Source organism: Rhinoderma darwinii, chromosome 5 (assembly GCF_050947455.1).
Source record: "Rhinoderma darwinii isolate aRhiDar2 chromosome 5, aRhiDar2.hap1, whole genome shotgun sequence".
In the NCBI taxonomy this organism is placed as follows: Eukaryota; Metazoa; Chordata; class Amphibia; order Anura; family Rhinodermatidae; genus Rhinoderma; species Rhinoderma darwinii.
The window spans coordinates 156,564,576-156,585,897 of record NC_134691.1 but is presented as its reverse complement, the minus strand read 5'-3'; the positions used below and the strand labels follow the sequence as shown (position 1 = coordinate 156,585,897).

Sequence of the window (21,322 nt, the reverse complement as noted above, 5' to 3'; positions counted from 1 at the left end):
AAAGTCATAGAGTAGGGGACCTTTTTTCTGCTTCTCTTTGGTGAGGCGTGTGATGTTCGCCGGTCTTGATGATGTTGCTATAACGGCTGCCGCACCGTTCCCCGCTGCTTTCACGGCCGCTGCTCCGGTTCCTGTACCCTCCATTCCCTCATGCTCGTCCCGAGCTCCACTCACCCGATTCGGACGCTCTGGTGGCTCTGGGCGTCGTCAGGTAACTGCATCGCTCACCTCCCTCCATGGCCGTCATCCACGATGTGCGGCTGTAGCCACTAGAGGGCGCATGCGCTGACTCTTCCCTTCTTAAAGGGCCAGTGCGTGCCAAAATCCTAAGACTTCCTCTTTAAGGATCCTCAGATGCTTGCTTGTTCAACCAAGTTATCCCTGTGAGCTTCCCTATACCCAGTTTCCCTGTTACCTTGCCTTCTGCCTTTGTCTGGATTTCCCATTGTCACCTCTGCCTGAATTTGTACTATCCTTGCCTGCCGCCTGCCTTGACCTATTGCTATCGATACCCGTTACGACGTCTGCTGCCTGTCCTGACTTCTGGCCTATTTATCTGACTGCCTCTAAACCCGCTGTGCCAGGCGTTGCCCTGGGTTACAAGCACCATCTCCCAGACGACACAGAGGATCCACAAACAAACCGGTGAGAACCGTTAGAGTTGTGTTGGTCAGTCTGCAGCAGTCGACTCTTTGGTAAGTTTTGAAAAGAAGTGCTCGCAGCAGTAAGTTGTTCCGACTTAATTAAAGGTTTTTTTTTCCATCAGGAACATTCATGACATCCATAGGATATGTCATAAATGTCAGATAGATGCTGGTTCCTTCTCTCAGACCTGCACCTATCTCTACAAAGGGGCCCCCTAAACCCGTGCTACCTCTCTGTGATCCGGCTGATTTCCGACCATGAAGAAGAAAACAGCGTAGCTCGCTGAGCTGCGCTGTTTTCGTAACTCCCATAGTAGTGAATGGCAGTTACGGAAGCAGCGTAGCTTGCGAGTTGCGCAGTTTCGGTAGCTACTATTCTGCTCTATGGGACTTACGGAAACAGCGTAGCTCAGCAAGCTACGCTGTTTTCTTCTTCATGGTCAGAAATCACAAGCTTCAGCGACAACACAAAGAGGTAGAGCAGGGTTTAGGGGGCCCCGTTCTAGACAGAAGTGGGACCCGCATCTATCTGACATTTATGACATATCCTGTATATATGTCATAAATGCCCTTGATGAAAAAAAAACCTTTAAATCATCTGACCTCACTTATAGTGAGTAGGGCGGGCAGACGGAGCCAAGGAGGGAATGACATGGCGGCAGCGGTGGTCAGAGTCATGTCAGGGCATGCTGTGACAGAAGTGGACCAGTCTGGTCACCTGACCTCACGTCACTGACTCAGGTCAGGTGACCGGACTGGTCCACTCTTGAGCCGGCACGCACCGACCACACTCAGACTGCCGCCGCCATACTTGGCTCCATCTGCCCTTCTCCTGCTCCCAAATGCAAGTGAATAGGGTGGATAGAGCCAAGTAGCGAATGACACGGCGGCAGCGCGGTCTAAGTGAGGTCGGGCCGGACCAAATGATCTTGCGCGCCTTATATTTCCTGTGAGCTGGACGTTCCCCACCCCTGATCTAACTGGTTCTTATGGTCTACAATAATTTGTTTATCACTAGGATAATGTTTTTTCCTCCATTATTAATACTAAGGTCGTCTGCATGATCCCCTATTAAAGTGTCAAGAACTGACAATTGGATTATACATGACCATTGTTTTTATAGTGCTTTTTAATTTTTCACTGTGTTTTTTAATAAAAGTTTTTGGTCTGGTTGTCAGAGGCAACATCCATGTAACTCTTTTATATTTCTTGCTATGTGCCAAGAGTAGTGGTACCAGTGTTGGTAGCTCTAACAATAATATTTTAGTCATTTTTATTTTTCCATTTTAAAGAAATTTCCTCGGATTTAGTAAATGAGGAACTAAACTTGTTTTGTTTTTTTAAACTTAAAAAAAAAACTATATTTTGTTAGAATTCTGTTTCTGATGTCTGGGACCATGACTAATGGGGAGCACTGGCGTAGCTATAGGGGTCGCAGCGGTCGCAATTGCGACCGGGCCCTGAAGCCAGGGGGGCCCACAGCCCCCCGCACCACATCAATAAAAAGTTACTATAGTAACTCGGGCCGCGGGCCCCTGTTACTATAGTAACAGACTGTACTTACCTTCCTGGTTCCGGATCACAGCGGAGGTCCTGACGTCAAGCGCTGTGCGCAGCCCATGACGTCACAGCGCTATGCGCCGCGCACAGCATCGAGACGACAGAACTACCGCCGCGGCTGAAGAGGAAGGTAAGATTAGCCCTGACTGGCGGGATCCGACTCCCGGGACCCGCCAATCAGCTGTTTTGAAGGGGCCGCAGCACTCGTACGAGAGCTGCTCCCCTTCATTCCGGTCACACTGTGAATCGGTGTCGGCGATTCACAGTGTGAGCGAGTAGTGAAATGAAGGGGAAGCAGCTCTAGTACGAGTGCTGCGGCCCCTTCAAAACAGCTGATTTGCGGGTCCCGGGAGACACATCAGCTATTGATTGCCTACCCTGTGGATAGGCCATCAATGTTTAGGGACTGCACAACCCCTAAGCCTACGATGTAGCAGGCTTAGAGGGCCCATGAGACAGGATCACAGATTGTGTGATGCTGTCTGCTGGGCCCTGTATCTAAGCCAATCACATGCTAGGCTTAGATACATGGCCCATGTGTGATCCTGTCTGCTGGGTCCTGTATATAAGCCTACCACACTGTAGGTTTAGATACAGGGTCCAGCACACAGTAATCTTATACTGTATAAGATTACTGTCTGCTGGACCCTGTATCTAAGCCTACATTGTGGTAGGCTTAGATACAGGGTCCCACAGACAGTATCACACATGGGCCCTGTATCTAAGCCTAACACATGTGTTACTAATCGTTTTTCTTGTGTGTTTTCTTACAGGTTCGGTCGTTGGACTACGGCGGATTCCAGGACTACTTCGATGACGGCTTTTTTTTATTATTAATAAAATGGTTAATGAGGGTTGTGTGTGTTTTTTTTTTTATTTCAATAAAATATTTTTTCTATGTCTTTGTTTTTTTTTTAAACTATATTATTACCGCCTTAGTAATGGCCGCTGGCTGATTGACAGTATCCATTGCTAAGGCGGGGCTTAGTGTTAGCCGGTGCAGAGGCGAACACTAACCCCCTTTATTACCCCGGGGTGCTGGGAAGAGCCGGGTACCATCCAGTACCTGACCATCTGTAGTGATGGTCGGCCATTGGGGTGGCCGCAGGCTGGTATTATCAGGAGGGGAAAGGCCAGATACAGTGGCCCTTCGCACCCTGGTAATGCTAGGCTGCTGCTGCTGCTTTATTGTATCTGGCTAGTTATTTTCATAACCAGACAGATACAACACAGCAGCAGCAGACAGCATTACCAGGGTGGGAAGGGCCACTGTTTTTGGCCTTCCCCAGCCTAATACTACCAGCCTGCGGCCGCCCCGGTGCCTGACCGTCACTACAGATGGACGGGTACTGGTTCATACCCGGCTCTTCCCAGCATCCCTGGTGGCGGTGGGTACCGGGGTAATAATGGGGGTCAGTATTGGCCTCTGCACCTGCTAACATTAAGCCCCGCCTTAGTAATGGGGGTTGCCAATCAGCCAGCGGCCATTACTAAGGCGGTGATAATAAAGTTTTAAAAGATACAAGCACATAGAAAAAATATTTTATTGAAATAAAAAAACACAACCCTCAATAACCATTTTATTGAGAATAAAAAAACGCCGTCATTGAAGTCCTCAAATCCGAAGTCCAACAACCGAACCTGTATCTAATCCTATCATGTGTGATACTGTCTGCTGAGCCACTGTATCTAATCCTATCATGTGTGATACTGTCTGCTGAGCCACTGTATCTAATCCTATCATGTGTGATACTGTCTGCTGGGCCCTATATCTATTCCAATCATGTGTGATACTGTCTGCTGGGCCCTATCTCTAATCCTATCATGTGTGATACTGTCTGCTGAGCCGCTGTATCTAATCCGATCATGTGTGATACTGTTTGCTCAGCCACTGTATCTAATCCTATCATGTGTGATACTGTCTGCTCAGCCAATGTATCTAATCCTATCCATAGTTTATAGGGTCGTAGTGCTATAGATATGCTATGCTGTCTCCTATACACACTGGCGGACACATATGTATTGGGGCTATTTCCCCTGACATTTTAAGCCCTGAGGGTATGTTCACACGGCAGCGGCCGTTACGGCTGAGATTACGGAGCTGTTTTCAGGAGAAAACAGCACCGTAATTTCAGCCGTAAAGGCATGTGCTGCGGACCGTCGGCCATGAGAAGTATGCGGGGGGGGGGGGGCGACGGCGACCCAATAAGAACTTTTGCATCGGGGCCCATGAGCCTTTAGCTACACCCCTGATGGGGAGGCACTGCTTGCTTACACGTGCCTACTACACAATTGTCCATACAGAACAGTTTATTGTGATAGTACTGCTAAAGTCTCATCTCCTGCTCTTCCTGGTATGTGTATTACCCTTATGCCTAGATTAGGCTTTATAAGTGGCACTGGTGCCACCTGCTGGGCTGCACGGCCCTTCAATAAGGCCATACGCTGATATATTTTTTTTATAAAGTCTCTACCTATTATGCAACATATTTGTGTTGTACTGTAATAGTGTCATCTCCCATTATCCTATGTGTATTATATCATGCTAGAAAATATACGCTCTTATACATTTCTGTGATTCTAATCTATGTCAGTAGCCTGTCTAACTCAACTCAGTTGTTTTTTTTTATAAGGAATGTTATGTTCTATACCACATGTAAATTATCTCTTTACATAAATAATTTAAAAGTTCTATTTAAATTAAACCTTCTGTTCACATGCACATAACTGACTGAAGACATTTTCATTTAAAGCCACTTCTATATGAGCAAAGTAAATGTTTAAGCTTTTTCTACACCATTGTAATAGCACTATTTGAGGACTTCAATCAATTCAACCTTAATAGACTGGGTTCACACAGAGTTTTTTGCAGGCGGAAATTCTGCGTCAAAATTCCATAAGGAAGTTTGAGCCAGATTTTCCTCTGCCTGCACGCCGCGAATATATTTGCGGCGTTTTTCACCCGCGGACATTGAGTGCCAGGGGCATAAAACGCCACGAAATACGCTTTCTCTGCCTCCCATTGATGTCAATGGAAGGTCAGAAGCGTAAACGCCCGAAGATAGGGCATGTCCCTTCTTTCTCCCGTGAGACGGTTTTACCACTCGCGGGAAAAAGACGCCTCCGCCTCCCATTGAAATCAATGGGAGGCATTTTCGTACGGTTTTTGACGAGTTTTGCAGCGCGGTTTCCGCATTAAAAAAACTCGTAAAAAAACTCAGTGTGAACATACCCTTATATTGTATTTATTATTGAATTTATAAATAATTTCATGTGCCCATTCATCTCACTGTTTTAAAAAAAACAGATACATGGATGGATCTTACCTGTATTACGTGCACTGTGGTCTATTATTTTTCATGTCCTTATGTTCAGCAATCAACAAATGTCAGCTCATATACCAGTATATCTATAGTGGCTTTCCTCCTTATTAGGGATCCCCTATTTTTGAACATTGTCAGGTCTTATTCACACGACAGGGTCCGAATCCTTTCCGTTCCGGGCCGTGTTGCTGGTTTTAACGGCCGATTTTGACCCGTTTTGCATCCGGTTTTTTCCCTGTCCGTTTTAAAATCGGATGAATTTCATTTGTACATTTTTTGCCACACACTTCCCTCTGTAGATAATGCCACACACTGCCCTCTGTAGATACTGCCACTGCCCCCCTTGTAAGTAATGCCACACAGACCCCCCCCCTGTAAGCAATGCCACACAGCTCCCCTGTAGGTAATGCCACACAGCCCCCCTGTAGGTAATGCCACACAGCCCCCCTGTAGGTATTGCCACTCCCCCCTGTAAGCAATGCCACACAGCCCCCCTGTAGGTAATGCCACACAGCCCCCTGTAAGTAATGCCACACAGCCCCCCTGTTGGCAATGCCACACAGCCCCCTGTAGGTAATGCCACACAGCCCCCCTGTAGGTAGTGCTACACAGACCCCTTGTACATAGTCACCCCCCATAGAGGGCACCCCCCCTACTTTTCTGTAAGGGACGGCTCCAGGAGAAGTCCCTCACTTCACTGTCAATATATGGACAGTGAAGTGAGGGACTTCTTCCGCTTCAGAAGTCCCTGAAGTCACTGTGTCCATATATGGACAGCGAAGGCAGGGACTTCTCCTGGAGCGGAATCCCCGGCCACATCGCCGGGGATTCTGCTTCAGAAGTCCTGACGTCACTGTGTCCATATATGTACACAGTTAAGTCAGAAACTTCTGCTGGAGTGGAATCCCCAATCCCCGGCCACAGTGTTGCCAAAGCTGTGGCCGGAGATTGGGGATTCCGCTCCTACAGGGAGCAAAAAAATACTCTCCTCCTCACATGCACTTCGCACTGTGAGGAGGAGAAGGAGAGAGAGCGAGCGACGGAAGACATGGCCGTCACTTGGAGCACAGTCAAGTGATGGCCGTGTATTACCCGGCCTCATAGACTTCTAAGGGAGCCGGGCGAATGGCCGAAAATAGCGCATGTCCCCTTTTTTGACGGCAGGGTTTCCCGGGCCGTCAAAAAATCGGTCGTGTGAAATGTCCCATTAGGGATCTATTGTTCCTACTGCAGCCGTGTGATGGACGTTTTTTGAACGGCCGTCACACGGCCGGGAAACCCTGTCGTGTGCATAAGGGCTTGGAGGTTGGTTCCCTTTTATACTTATTGTCACACTAGTTCAAACCAAAATGGATGTATAAACTGTTTGCTGTCAACATTCTTCCCTGACAAACCAGTTTTGTTCAGATGAAGAAGCACGTTATTTCTTTGCCGGTAGAGAAGCTTCTGTCAGGCACCTTTTGCACCAGGTTTAACAGGTGATCCCTATAGACATCGGATTGTTGCCAGACCCCTTCAAAATCAACATGATCCGCTGACAATAATCTATCTTTGGCCAGATTTACACCACTTTTTATGTAAACTATGATTTCTCATCTTCGAAATTTGTCATGTCGTGGTTACGCTATATTCACACCACGTTTGTGGTCTAGGTTTGTCATATCCCCTGGAAAAATTAATTATAAAGGTTTTCCCACAAACCCATGTATCCCCTATATACAGGATAGGGGATACATGCGTGATTGCTGGGGGTTCGATCGATGAGGAGAACGGGTGACCGAAAGTCCCTGAAGTGCTCCATGAGTTAAATATATGCCAGCTCAGAGCTGACATAGATTGCCGCTATAATTTCTGCCAGTTTTCTGGCTCAAATTATAATAAATGTGTTGAGCTATGGTGTTAAATGTGTTAAACTGTGCCCCTTTTTCTAAAAGTAGCAAGGACGGCATAAAATGCTGAAATGTTACAAATCTTAAAGCAAATTTAGATTTATTTGTCTTTTGCAACTTTTCTATAATAGAAAACTGATGAATTCCCCCCATTGTCTTGGGACGACAACGACGGAGGGCTTGAATGACACTTATAAAAAATAAAAAATATTATACATGAATTAAACATTATTGCAGCACAATAATTCTTTATTTATTTATATTTTTGTAGCTCTTTGCAAAGGTGGAAGATAATGATGCATGCCAGTTGTTTGAGCAAGGTTTTCGCACACCCACCAAACAAGAGAGCCATACACTTGAAGCCATGAAACTTGTGGAGTATCATCTAAAGCAAACACTTTCCAAACTCATCAATCATCTGTTTGGTGAAGGTATGTTCCACTAATTTCTATTATGTCTAACCGTAAAAAAAAAATATTTAAAAATTCTCAAGCCACCCCCTTAGGAACAGTGGTACTCTGCACTGCTGCTAATAGAGTATTGCATTTCCAATTAAGGCCTCATGCACACGACCGTGCATTTGCCGCTGTATACTATCCACAATTGTGGATAGTATAGAACACATGCTATCCTACGGGCCAATGCACATGACTGTGGTTTCCACTGTCCGTGCATTACCCGAGGTCCGGACTGCAAAATAAATTAGGACATGTCCTTATACGGTCCACAATTGCAGTCCGGGCTCATTGAAGTCAATGCACAGCTTGCTTGTGCACGATCCGTGATTGCGGACGGCCCGCAGATGACGCTCCACGGCCCGTCAATGCCGTAATCACGGACCACGCACACTGCTACAGTCAGGTGCATGAGGCCTAATTCTTTACATTGGACAATGAGAGAAAATAGCTTCCTCATGTTTGTTGGGTTCTCATAGCCCATCAAAAATATAAACTCTCCCAAATGAAGAAGCGGTTTATGTTAAGATAGCAACTTATGTAACTGGTTATTAGTGTCTACTTACTTATTGTGGATTATTTTTTTCCGAGTGGATTAATTTGAAACCCTTTTTTTTTTTACATTTTCTCCCAAATAAAAGTGATAACCATGGTGGTTCTCTATATACAGTAGAATTGACATTCTGTGCATACCTGTGTAGCCAACATCACTCTCATTGGCCTTCGTGTTATCTGACTCTACCTTTAGATCACTCCTTACTCTCGTACTATCTTGTTGCGCGATCTCTGCCAGCCCTGACCTCAGATTTGTACGACCACATTTTTTTTAATGGATTTTGGTACCTCGCTTCGAATATATTATCTTCAATCCCTTATTCGGTGATATTGTAAACTACTCAAGGGGCACAACTTCAGGATTTCCTGCACAATGTCCGTTCCCTATGTTGAGGGGATGAATAGTAAATTAGCTTGTCTGTCTGTCTGTCTCTCTTTCTCTCTCTCAGTCTTTGTCTCTGTCCACTTATTTCTACAGACAAACTGATTCAGCATTCCCCAGTAACACACAGCATTAGGCCGGATTCACACGAGCATGTGCATTTTGCGCGCGTAAAAAACGTGGCATTTTGCGCGCTGAAAAGGTCCATAAAAGCTCCGTGTGTCAGCAGCATATGGTGCGTGGCTGCATGATTTTTGCGCAGCCGCCATCATTATGACACTCTGTTTTTATGTTTGTAAACAGAAAAGCACGTGGTGCTTTTCTGTTTTCATTCATAGTTTTGACTACTGTAGCGCGCATCACGTGCGGCACACAGAAGTGCGTCCGCGTGCCGTGCGTGGTTTTCACACACCCATTGACTTCAATGGGTGCGTGATGCGCGAAAAACGGGCAATTATAGGACATGTCGTGAGTTTTACGCAGCGCACATTCGCTGCGTGAAAATCACTGACAGTCTGAACGACCCCATAGACTAACATAGGTCCGTGTGACGCGAGTGAAAATGACGCGCGTTGCACGGACGTATTATACGTTCGTCTGAATAAGCCCTTACCTGCATGTGACTAAGCCTGAGTGGAGGGTGTGCTGGGTTTATATACGATGCACTTGATTAATGCCAGGTGAGGCAGAGCTGCAGCCACACAAAGTATATGTATTTCTTTTGTATGATTTGGTTATGTGTATAGAGCTTGTAAGCTTCTTTTCATTTTAAAGGGAATCCTAATAAAGTTGGTGTAATCCTTTCCCACGTGGCGTGTAAAACACCCGTCACAGAGGGAGTAAAGTAACTACATGAGCTAATCACAGAGAGCGTGGCCATAGCATTATAGGATCGATCTATATGCATCCCTGCTGCAATAAAAATGAAAATTGTGGTTTAACTATAAACACATCGCTGGAATATAGTGATGCCTTAACCAATCATAAGATTAATAAAATAAAAATAAAACTATGTATAAACATTGTAGCAGAAGCCTATGTAGAGTAATACTGAGTGATACAATGTGTAGTAACCAACAAGCAAACCCATTTAACACCTGTCAATACTAAATAGCATGCAGAGTATAGTGTCCGGGCTGGGTAAATATACTAGCGACATCCAGCCCATCTGCCCCTTGGGTCAAATTATAATAAGCACCCATAATCCCGCCAGTGACCTTTTTTAAATGTCATTAATAATTTAAACATATTAATAAAGGTTACATTTTATGTATTTACATGGCCGTTTCTCTTCTCCTTCCCTACGGCTCCATGCACACGACCATAGTTTTCATCAGAAATTAAGGATCCGTAATTGCGAATGAAACTGCCGACCTATTCATTTCTACTGGCCACGGACACCTTGCTGTATATTTACGAATGTGGGTCCATGCCGTAGAAATGATCCACAAAATATAGAACATGTCCTATTCTTGTCTGCAATTGCGGCGCGGACTCTGCAAGTCAGATCTGTATTTGCGGACAGTAAAAACCCTTACGGTCGTGTGCATGAGGCCTAAGTCAGCAACAATTTACTTTGGTGGTGCACACCCAATATAAAAAATAAAATCTCTTTTAGGTGTTTACAGCCACACCATTACTTTTACCGTGCTACTTCCCACTCCTCTTATTTGGAAATAATTCTGGGATGTTTTGTTACATTATGGATTGCTCACTTAAGTAATCTCCGATGATTGACATGTTGTTCTTGTAGAAATGTGGGGACTACTTCTCCTATCTATCTATCTATCTATCTATCTATCTATCTATCTATCTATCTATCTATCTATCTATCTATCTATCTATCTATCTATCTATCTATCTATCTATCTATCTATAAATCTATCTATCATCTATCTATCCCATATCTATCTTTCTATCTATCCCATATCTATGCGGATGGGCGGTGACAGAAAGAAATTATTGAAACAGAGGGAATTGAAATGGATTTAGTCATTGTATCAGCATTATCAAAGGAGACAGCTTTATCCATCACCATACCAATAAAAGGTACATGATTAAGAACAGATATACATGTAGATCCAGTTATGTTATCTATGTTATACAATGTCCTTGTGGGCTATTATATGTAGGTGAGACCATTAATGAATGCCGGGTCCGGTTGAACGATTACAAATCCTCTATTAGATTAGGGAAAGCAGGATTGCCAGTCCCTAAACATTTTATTTCATGTAAACATAATGTCAGTCAACTGCGTTTTAGAATTATTGATCATATACCGGCCATGCTGAGGGGCGGTGACAGAGAGAAATTATTGAAACTGAGGGAATTTAAATGGATTTATGAATTGGACACGTTAAACTCTAGGGGACTCAACCTTGACTTCAGTTTTAAATCGTTTACGTAAAGGCAATTTGCAGGCTGAAATGTACTTTGTGAATATTTAGATTTGTTGATTCTTTTTAATTGTTCACTTATATAGCACCCTTTGTTTGTGTTTTTTTTTACAGCGACTTATCTATTAGGACGCATACAAACCTACCAAAACCGCTGAAATCAATCCGAAAATGAGATTGGATATATTCACAGTAAAATTGTCCATATGGATTTTATGTCCTTGTTACTGACTGCATAGACCGCTGTTCACATTTACTCTGTTATGACTGTATATATAATATATTTGTTATCCATTATTTCACTGGACCATGTTTGGATTATTTGTGATATTACTACCATACCATCGTCCTGTATTCTGTATTGGTGGAGCGGTGGCCGCCTTGTGCACTGTACCGAGCGGCGGATGTACGCTCGCGCATGCGCACTTGAGGTATTTGAACCAGGGAGCTATTACTTCCAGCTCCGTGAGTTTTTAGCAGAATCGGTCGCTATTGCACATGCGCGGTTATCCGGCGCAGGCGCACTAGGACTGACAGCCGCCATGTTATTGAGGTATTGGCTTCTGTATTCCGGACAGGCGCAATGGTATTGTTTAGATGCAAAATAGAATATATGTCTTTATTTTAATATCCTTAGCGGCCATGGATCGGTACACTCAGCGGTTGCGGTGAGGTTTGTGGACGCCCAATATTCACTATTGTCTATTATATATGTGATAGAAATGAATAAATGTAGAGCTTGGAAGAAGCAGACACCAGTGGATGGGATGTTTACTGGGGTTGCTAAGATACTAATGGTGACTCATCCGCACATGTGTTGTTACATAGTTACATAGTTTGTACGGTTCAAAAAAGACACATGTCCATCAAGTTCAACCAAGGGATGGGAAAAGGGAAGTAAAAAATTTCTACACATAGGAGCTAATATTTTTTTGTTCTAGGAAATTATCTAAGCCTTTTTTAAAGCCATCTACTGTCCCTGCTGTTACCAGCTCCTGCGGTAGGCTATTCCATAGATTCACAGTTCTCACAGTAAAGAAGGCTTGTCGCCTCTGCAGGTTGAACCTTTTTTTCTCCAGACGGAGGGAGTGCCCCCTTGTTTTTTAGGGGGTTTTACATGGAACAGGACTTCACCATATTTGTTGTATGTGCCATTAATATATTTATATAATTTAATCATGACCCCCCTTAGTCGTCTTTTTTCAAGGCTAAATGGGTTTAGTTCTTTTAATCTTTCCTCATAACTTAGATTCTCCATGCCCCTTATTAGCTTTGTTGCTATTCTTTGTATTTTTCCAACTCCAGGGCATCCTTTCTATGAACTGGAGTCCAGAACTGGACTGCATATTCTAGATGAGGCCTCACTAATGCTTTGTAAAGTGGTAATATTACATCCCTGTTCCGCGAGTCCATGCCTCTTTTAATACACGACAATATCTTGCTGGCCTTTGAAGCAGCTGATTGACACTGCATGCTGTTATTTAGTTTATGATTTACAAGTACACCCAGATCGTTCTCAACAAGTGACTCCCCCAATGTAGCTCCCCTAGGACATATGATGCATGCAGGTTGTTCGTACCCAGGTGCATAACTTTACATTTTTCTACATTAAACTTAATTTGCCAAGTGGACGCCCAAACACTCAGTTTGTTTAAATCCGCTTGCAATTCACGAACATCTTCCATAGTCTGAACTATATTGCATAGCTTGGTGTCATCTGCAAAAATAGAAATAGTGCTATTAATCCCATCCTCTATATCATTAATAAATAAGTTGAATAGTAGGGGTCCCAGCACTGAACCCTGGGGTACACCACTTATAACCGGGGACCATTCAGAGTAGGAATCATTTACCACAACTCTCTGGATACAGTCCTTGAGCCAATTCTCAATCCAATTACAAACTATACTTTCTAAACCTATAGTCCTTAATTTACCCATTAGACGTCTATTAGGGACAGTGTCAAATGCCTTTGCAAAGTCCAAAAAGACTATATCCACAGCGGCCCCTCTGTCTAGGCTTCTGCTCACCTCTTCCTAAAAACAAATCAAGTTGGTTTGACAGCTTCTAGCACCCCATTATTCATTTATTTTTATTTATGCACTTTACTCATTACTGCCCCCTATATTTCACCCCTATTATCACTTGCACATACACTATTCATTTATAATTTTTTACTACACATCCCATGCACCACACATCACTCCCCTCAAGACTAGTGGGAGTTATTATTTAAAGCACCTGCTCACTCTCCTTCATCAGCGTTTCTAACCTGTCTGTGTCCATTTGTAAGAAAGGCCTTTTTTCTGTGTTTTTCTGTTATATGTCCCCTTGTTTTTATCTGTTTAGCTTCTGTCCTTAGTAAAACCGTGCTGGCTGTCACTTATAATACTATTTTTTGTCACATAATCCTGTATATAGTCTCTCAATAGCCCCTCAAAATTTTTCCCACAATGGATGTTAAGCTTACTGGTCTATAATTACCCGGGGAAGACCTAGAGACCTTTTTGAAAATAGGCACCACATTTGCCCTCTCGCCAGTCCCTTGGCACTATACCAGTCACTAGAGAATCTCTAAATATTATGAAGAGGGGACAGAAATAACTGAACTAAGCTCCTTAATAACTCTGGGGTGTAACCCATCTGGTCCCGGGGCATTGTGTACGTTTATTTAATTTAATTTAGCTTGCACCATATCTACATTCATCCAATTCAGTATATCAACTGATATATTAACAGCACTGGCACCAGCTACATCAGCTTCTCTTTCTTCTGTTGTATATACAGAGCTGAAGAACCCATTTAGTAACTCTGCCTTCTCTTGATCCCCTGTGACCAACTCACCATTACCATTATCTAGGGGTCCTACATGTTCAGACCTTGGCATTTTTGCATTTATATACTTGAAGAATTTTTGGGGATTTGTTTTACTATCCTGTGTTGTGAGTGCTGGATGTAGGGGGTGGGGTATATGAAGCCACTATGTACAATCACTTGCATGCTTGACAAAGGTGGGTGTGCCTGCCGAAACCTTGCAGCTCTGCATTCATCTAAAAATAGAAAAAATGTCAGCTGCACAGCCTTGAGAAAGGCTCTATTGTAGAGCTGAAACGCTGCACTTGACCAATGGATCAATAAAGCACCTACAACTTTTTTTGCTATATCTCTGGAGTGCTGCTTGATTTCTTGGATTTATCTATCATCTATCTATCTATCTATCTATCTATCTATCTATCTATCTATCTATCTATCTATCTATCTATCTATCTATCTCATATCTATCTATTCCCTGTCCAGCGGTAGTCTCTGTCCAGGGTGCTGAAAGAGTTAAGAGGCTGCACTGATCAGCAGTAACTCTTTCAGCACCCTGGACAGTGAGTACCGCTGGACAGGGAATAGCATGTGCGGCGCTCACAATATCGTGTACATAGTGTGAACGGGTTTCAGTTTCCTCTCGGAAACTGAAACACTGAAGTGTACATGTAGTACACACGGGAAGCACACGGTTCCAATCACGGACACACGGATCCGTTTAAAACGGCCGTGAAAACGGAGATGGAAGTGTGCATGAGGACTTAGGCTATGGGGCTCCCGTAATTACAGGTATCTAGGTGTGTGCACCTGTAATTACGGGAGCGTTGCTAGGCGACGTCAGGGGATAGTCACTGTCCAGGGTGCTGAAAGAGTTAACTGAAAGGTAGTAACTCTTTCAGCACCCAGGACAGTGACTACCGCTGGAGTTAAAAGTATTAAAAGTTAACTTACCCAGAACTCCTGCTTCTTCCTCCAGTTTGGCCTCCCGGGATGACGTTTCATCCCATGTGACCGCTGCAGCCAATCAGAGGCCAATCAGAGGCCAATCACAGGCTGCAGCGGTCACATGGACTGCTTTTAAACCAATGAAAATTCGGGTTTTAAACAAACTTTCCAAAATATATATTAGATAGACCTTTGGCTGTGGGTGCAAAAGGAATTGCACCCACTATAATCTAGTTCACATGGTGCTGCTCTTTTCCATGGATTTATCTAATTATCTATCTCTCATCTGTTGGTCTTTCTATATATACAGGCACATATATCGTGTGTCTCACAAATATTCTGTAAATGCAATGTGACAACGTAGACACTGTGCTGAGGAAGGAGTTATTAAGAATGATTTACGTATGGTGGTACATGAGTGGTGAGAATAATAAATGCCTGCAGTGAAGACGCACTCATCTGGTAGCATATTCTGTCATGTATACAGGCAGTCGTTCCCATTTACAGTGAATGACAGAACTCCCTGCTATTTTCACAATGTTTCCTCATTTTCCTCCATGCCCAGAGTTGGTAGAAATGTGACATATGATTGATCAGCTCTCACCGTGTCTGAATCGGGTGTAATACTTTGAAGATTAGTGGAGACGTGAGCACTATCAAGCATTATGCAGTAGAATAAACAAATCTGTATGATGTTTCTTTTCCCTTTTTATTTTGAATGCAGGACTGGAGATTAGATGGGTGGATTGTTACTTCCCGTTTACTCACCCTTCTTTCGAAATGGAGATCAAGTTTCAGGGAGAATGGATGGAAGTTTTAGGCTGTGGTGTCATGGAGCAGAAGCTTGTGAATTCAGGTAAGGGCAGTTCTACTTACTCCTAATCCACCTAATAAAGAAAACTCAAGGTTTATACATCTCAACCTGGTATTGTCTAATTGGAATCTATTAAAACAGTGCCACACCTCTCTATGGGTTGTGTCTGGTATTGCAGCTCATCTTTATTGAAGTGAATGCGACTGAGCTTCAGTATCACACACATCCAGTGGATAGGTGTGGTATTGTTTTCAGAAGAAAGCAGATATGTTTTTCTAATACTGGACAACCTCTTTCATTTACTGACACCAATAAGACAGGCCTAGCTTATAATACTCAGCCTATGGAGAGAGAGACCCACTTCAGGCTGGCATTACCTCCTTTACTTAGGGACAGCATAACTATGTAGCACAGTGTTACAAACAGACGAAGAAGTAACCATTACAATGCTCTGCACCCCCACCTCTACCGAAATGACACCTTCGCTATCTTGTGTTATTTTGCTGCCTTAACTGACTGGGAGAGAACTAGAAGAGAATCTGAACAGGACTAGGCTATGCACGCCTCTGGGGGCATTTAAAAAAATAAATAAAAAAATCAGTGTGATTAGTGTAACTTTTTTATAAAAAATTAGTTTTAAGTTACCCTGACGGAATCCTCCAATGGAAACCTCCTCCGGGAGGCGAAGCCTAATCGGCTTGCTGTCAGTGAATAACTGACAGATCTAATACATTGCACTACGTAGGTAATGCAATGTATTAGAAAAAAAAAATCAGACAGTTGGACCTTCAAATCCCCTAGTGGGACTTGAAAACAAGTGTGAAAAAAATAAAAGTTTGAAAGCATAATAAAAGTTTCAAGTAATAAAATAAAACACAATCGCCCTGTTCCCTTATCAAGTCCTTTATTATTGAAAAAATAAAAATAAACCATACGTATTAGGTATCGCCGCGACTGTAACGACCTGAGGTATAAAAATATTATATTATTTATTGCACGTGGTGAACGTCGTAAAAAAAATGTAAAAAACTATACCAGAGTTTCTGTTTTTTGGTCACTTTGTCCTACAAATATTGGAATAGAAATGATCAAAAAATTGCACGTATCCAAAAATGGTACCTATAAAAACTATAGCTCATCTCGCAAAAAACAAGCCCTCATATAGCTCCATCGACGAAAGAGTTATGGTTCTCACGACAGAAAAAATACATTCTTTTTACAAAAGTAATTTTATTGTGCAAAACGTTGTAAAACATAAAAAAGTGGTATAAATTAGGTATCGCCGGAATCGGACTGTCCCACAGAATAAAGTTAACATGTAATTTATAATGCCTGGTCAACACTGTATAAAAAAAAACTATGCCAGAATTGTGTTTTTTTTAGTGATCAAAAAGTCGCATGTACCCCAAAATGGTACCAATAATAACTACTGCTCGTCCCGCAAAAAAACAGCCCTCATACAACTACGTCTATGAAAAAATTAAATTAGTTCTTCAATAAGTCAGGAAATAAAAAATACGCAGTTGTGCAGGTCCGAGGGGAACATTTATTCTGTTTCAAGAGGCGATTTAACAAGGCCCTAAAATTAGGGAACCAGGAAGGGGAGGGCCCAAACATATCCGCTGGAAGCGACGGTGCCCGTATTATACCAGGACAACACTTTCCTAGCAAAATTCCCCAAACTGCAAAGGTGCGGAGTAGGGATGCACGATGCATCGAAACTTCAATACTTCAATACTGTGCATCCCCAAACGGTTCGATACCGTTGTTTCATTTATTTCGATACTAAGCTGTGTGGCCACACAGCTCAGCATTGTAACACATGACTGTATGAGAGCGGAGCTGCGGCTGTGTAATACAGCCATTGCCCCGCTCCTGAGTCCTGACAAGTGTGCGCCGTCAGGATGATGCGATGCGGCCAGTGCTGCACTAATGAGCGGCGGCACTGAAGACAGAACATGACAGGCGTGCTGCAAAACACCGCCGTGTTCTGTGCCTGAACCGCTGCTCATTAGTGCAGCACCGGCCGCATCACCTTATGCTGACCGCGCGTACACTTATGTCAGGAGCGGGGCAATGGCTGTATTACACAGCCGCAGCCCCGCTCTATAACGGCGGAGATCAGGGAAACCTCTCATCTCCGCCGCTATTCCCCTGAATGCTGCAATCAAAGCGGACTACAGCATTCAGGAGAAAATGAGAAGGGGGGGATGCCCCTGGATCGAGGGCCATACCATATATGGGCAGACAGCCCAGGGTCTATTGAAGAACCACAGGGCTGTCTGACCATATTTCCTGTTGTTAGGGCATACTTAGGTATGTCCTAACAACTGCCTGTGTACTATACGTACACAGGCTAATGTACTGGCATATATCTGATATATGCCAGTACATTAAAGTTTAAAAATAAAGTAAAAACATACAGTAATATTAAATTTAAAAAAATACACATACACCTTTTTTTTACAATAAACATTAAAATAAGTCTCAATACATAAAACATACACATATTCGGTATTGGCGCGGCCGTAATAACCTGCGCAACAATTTTTTTTGTGTCATTTATGATGTGTACTCTGTAAAAAAAACAAAAAAAAAACAAACTTTTTTCACTTATTAATGTAAGGCACAAGGTGTGATGAATTTAACCTCCATGTGCCTCACATTAATAGTAATTAATCCCATCATGTACCTCACACATTAACCCATTATGACTGAGAAACATGATGGGGTTAATTACTATTAATGTGAGGCACATGGAGGTTAAATTCATCACACCACGAGCCTCACATCAGAAAATGGAAGAACTTCTTTTTTTTATTACTGTTGGCAAAAGTATCGTTTTGGTGTAGAAATCGCAATACTACACAAAGTATCGGTATCGAAGTCCAAATCCTGGTATCGTGACATCCCTAGTGCGGAGTGTGCTCCAAAAGGGGGATAAGAAAGGATATCTATCAGTGCGACACAGGCCTGTTCAGAAAGGGTTGTGTCACAGCGTAACACACATTTATGGATCATTTAATTATTTTTTTTACCCCATTATTATACCCCCTGACTATGCCCCTGATGTACTTTGCCCGGCTTACATATGCCCCCATATTATAAACGGAAACACCAGCAATACTCAAACAAAACTACTACCAAGCAAAATCCGCCCTCCAAAAGCCAAATGGCGCTCCCTCCCCTCTGAACCCTACAACGTGCGAAAACAGCAGTTTTCTGCCACATATATGGCACCGCCATACCAGGGAGAATCCTTTTAACAATTTTTGAGGTGTGTGTCTCCAGTGGCACAAGCTGGGCACAACATATTTGCCACTGAAATGGCATATCTTAAAATATAAATTTTTAATTTGCACCTTCCGCAGCGCATTAATTTATGGAAAAGACTGGTGGGGTAAAAATGCTCACTACACCCCTTAATAAATGCCTTGAGGGGTGTAGTTTCCAAAATAGGGTCACTTACTTTTTATTATTTCACATCTGAGCTCTGCAATTGTGAACCAATACTTTGTAAATCGCCAAATTAGGCCTCAATTTTACATTGTACTCTTTCACTCCTGAGCCCGGTCGAATGTCCAGGCAAAAGATTAGAGCCACATGTAGTGTGTTTCTAAAACCGGGAAACACTGCATAATAATTAGAGAGCTGTCTTGTTATGGTGGCACAAGCTGGGCACCACATATTGGCATATCTATGGAAAAAATCCCATTTTCACTCTGCAACATAGAGTGCACACTAATTTCTACAAAACACCTGCGTAGTTAACATGCTCACTACACCCCTAGGTGAATGCATTGAGGGGTGTAGTTTCCAAAATGTGGTCACTTCTGGGGGGTTTCCACTGCTTTTGACACACAGGCGCCCAGAAACAATCCAGCAAAATCTGCCCTCCAAAAGCCAAATGCCGCTTCTTCCCTTCTGAGCCCTGCCGTGTGCCCAAACAGCAGTTTATAACCACATATGGGGTATTTCCCTACTCGGGAGAAATTGCTTTACAAATGTTGGGTTCTTTTTTTCCTTTATTTGTTGAGAAAATGAAATTTTTTTAGCTAAAGCTACGTCTTATTGAAGAAAAAGGATTGTTTTTATTTTCACTGCCCAATTCTAATAAATTCTATGAAACACCTGTGGTGTCAAAATGCTCACTACACCCCTAGATGAATTCCTCAAGGGGTCTAGTATCCTAAATGGAGTCACTTTTTGGGTGTTTCCATTGTTTTGTCCCCTCAGGTGATTTGCAAATGCAACATGGCCTCCGCAAACCATTCCTGCTAAATGTGATCTCCAAAAGCCAAATAGCGCTCTTTCCCTTCTAAGCCCTGCCGTGTTTCCAAACAGCCGTTTATGACCAAATGTGGGATATTGTTTTACTCGGGAGAAATTGCTTTACAAATTTTGCAGTGCTTTTTTTTCCTTCCGTCCTTGTGGAAATGAGAAAAAATTTGCTAAACCTACATTTTCTTTGAAAAAAATTTCGATTTTCATTTTCAGGGCCTACTTCCAATAATTTCTGCAAAAAACCTGTGGGGTCAAAACGCTCACTATACCCCCAGATAATTTCATTGAGGTGTGTAGTTTCCAAAATGGGGTCACTTTTGGGAGATTTCCACTGTTTTGGCATCGAAAGAGCCCTTCAAACCTGACATGGTCCATAAATTATATTTTAATAAAAAGAAAGCCCCAAAATCCTCTAGGTACTCCTTTGTTTCTGAGGCCGGTGCTTCGGTCCAGTAGCCACATGTGGGATATTTCCTAAAACTGCAGAACCTGGGCAATAAATATTGAGTTGCATTTCCCTGGTAAAACTTTGTGTTACAAAAAAATGGATTAAAAATTAATTTCTGCAAAAAAATATTAAATATGTAAATGTCACCTCTACTTTGCTTTAATTCCTGTGAAACGTCTAAAGGGTTAAGACATTTTTTGTTTTGAAGGGTAACATTTTTAAAATGGGGTGACTTTTTTTGGGTTTCTAATTTATAAGGCCCTCAAAGCCACTTCACATCTGAACTGGCCCCTGTAAAAATAGCCTTTTGAAATTTTCCTGGAAATGTGAGAAATTGCTGCTAAAGTTCAAAGCCTTGTAACGTCCTAGAAAAATAAAAGGATGTTCAGAAAAGGATGCCAATCTATAGTAGACATATGGGGGATGTTAATTAGCAAACAATTTTGTGTGGTATAACTGCCTGTCTTACAAGCAGATGCATTAAAATTGAGAAAAAAATTTTCGCTACATTTTTGTGTTTTTCACAATTAAATACTGAACGTATCAAGCACATTTTGGCAGTAAAAAAAAGTCCAATGTGTCACGAGAAAACAATCTCAGAATCGCTTGGATAGGTAAAAGCATTCCGAAGTTATTACCACATAAAGTAACACATGTCAGATTTGAAAAATTAGGCTCTGCCAGGAAGGTCAAAAGTGGCCAAAGCGGGAATGGGTTAAGAGTCATAACTTTTACATTTTTCCGCCGTTGCAGCTGCATGAAGGCTTGTTGTTTTTGCAAGACAACTTGTAGTTTTTCTTGGTACCATTTTGG

General features: G+C 42.7%; 1 protein-coding gene across 1 annotated transcript in view; it reads left to right on the top strand.

Moving 5' to 3' along the window:
• Positions 1–21,322, top strand: part of FARS2 (phenylalanyl-tRNA synthetase 2, mitochondrial) — a 304,738-nt gene that overhangs the window by 82,484 nt on the left and 200,932 nt on the right. The window contains exons 4-5 of the mRNA XM_075828451.1: positions 7,688–7,847; positions 15,688–15,819. Coding sequence (XP_075684566.1) covers positions 7,688–7,847; positions 15,688–15,819 — 292 coding nt within the window. The remainder of the gene's footprint in view (positions 1–7,687; positions 7,848–15,687; positions 15,820–21,322) is intronic.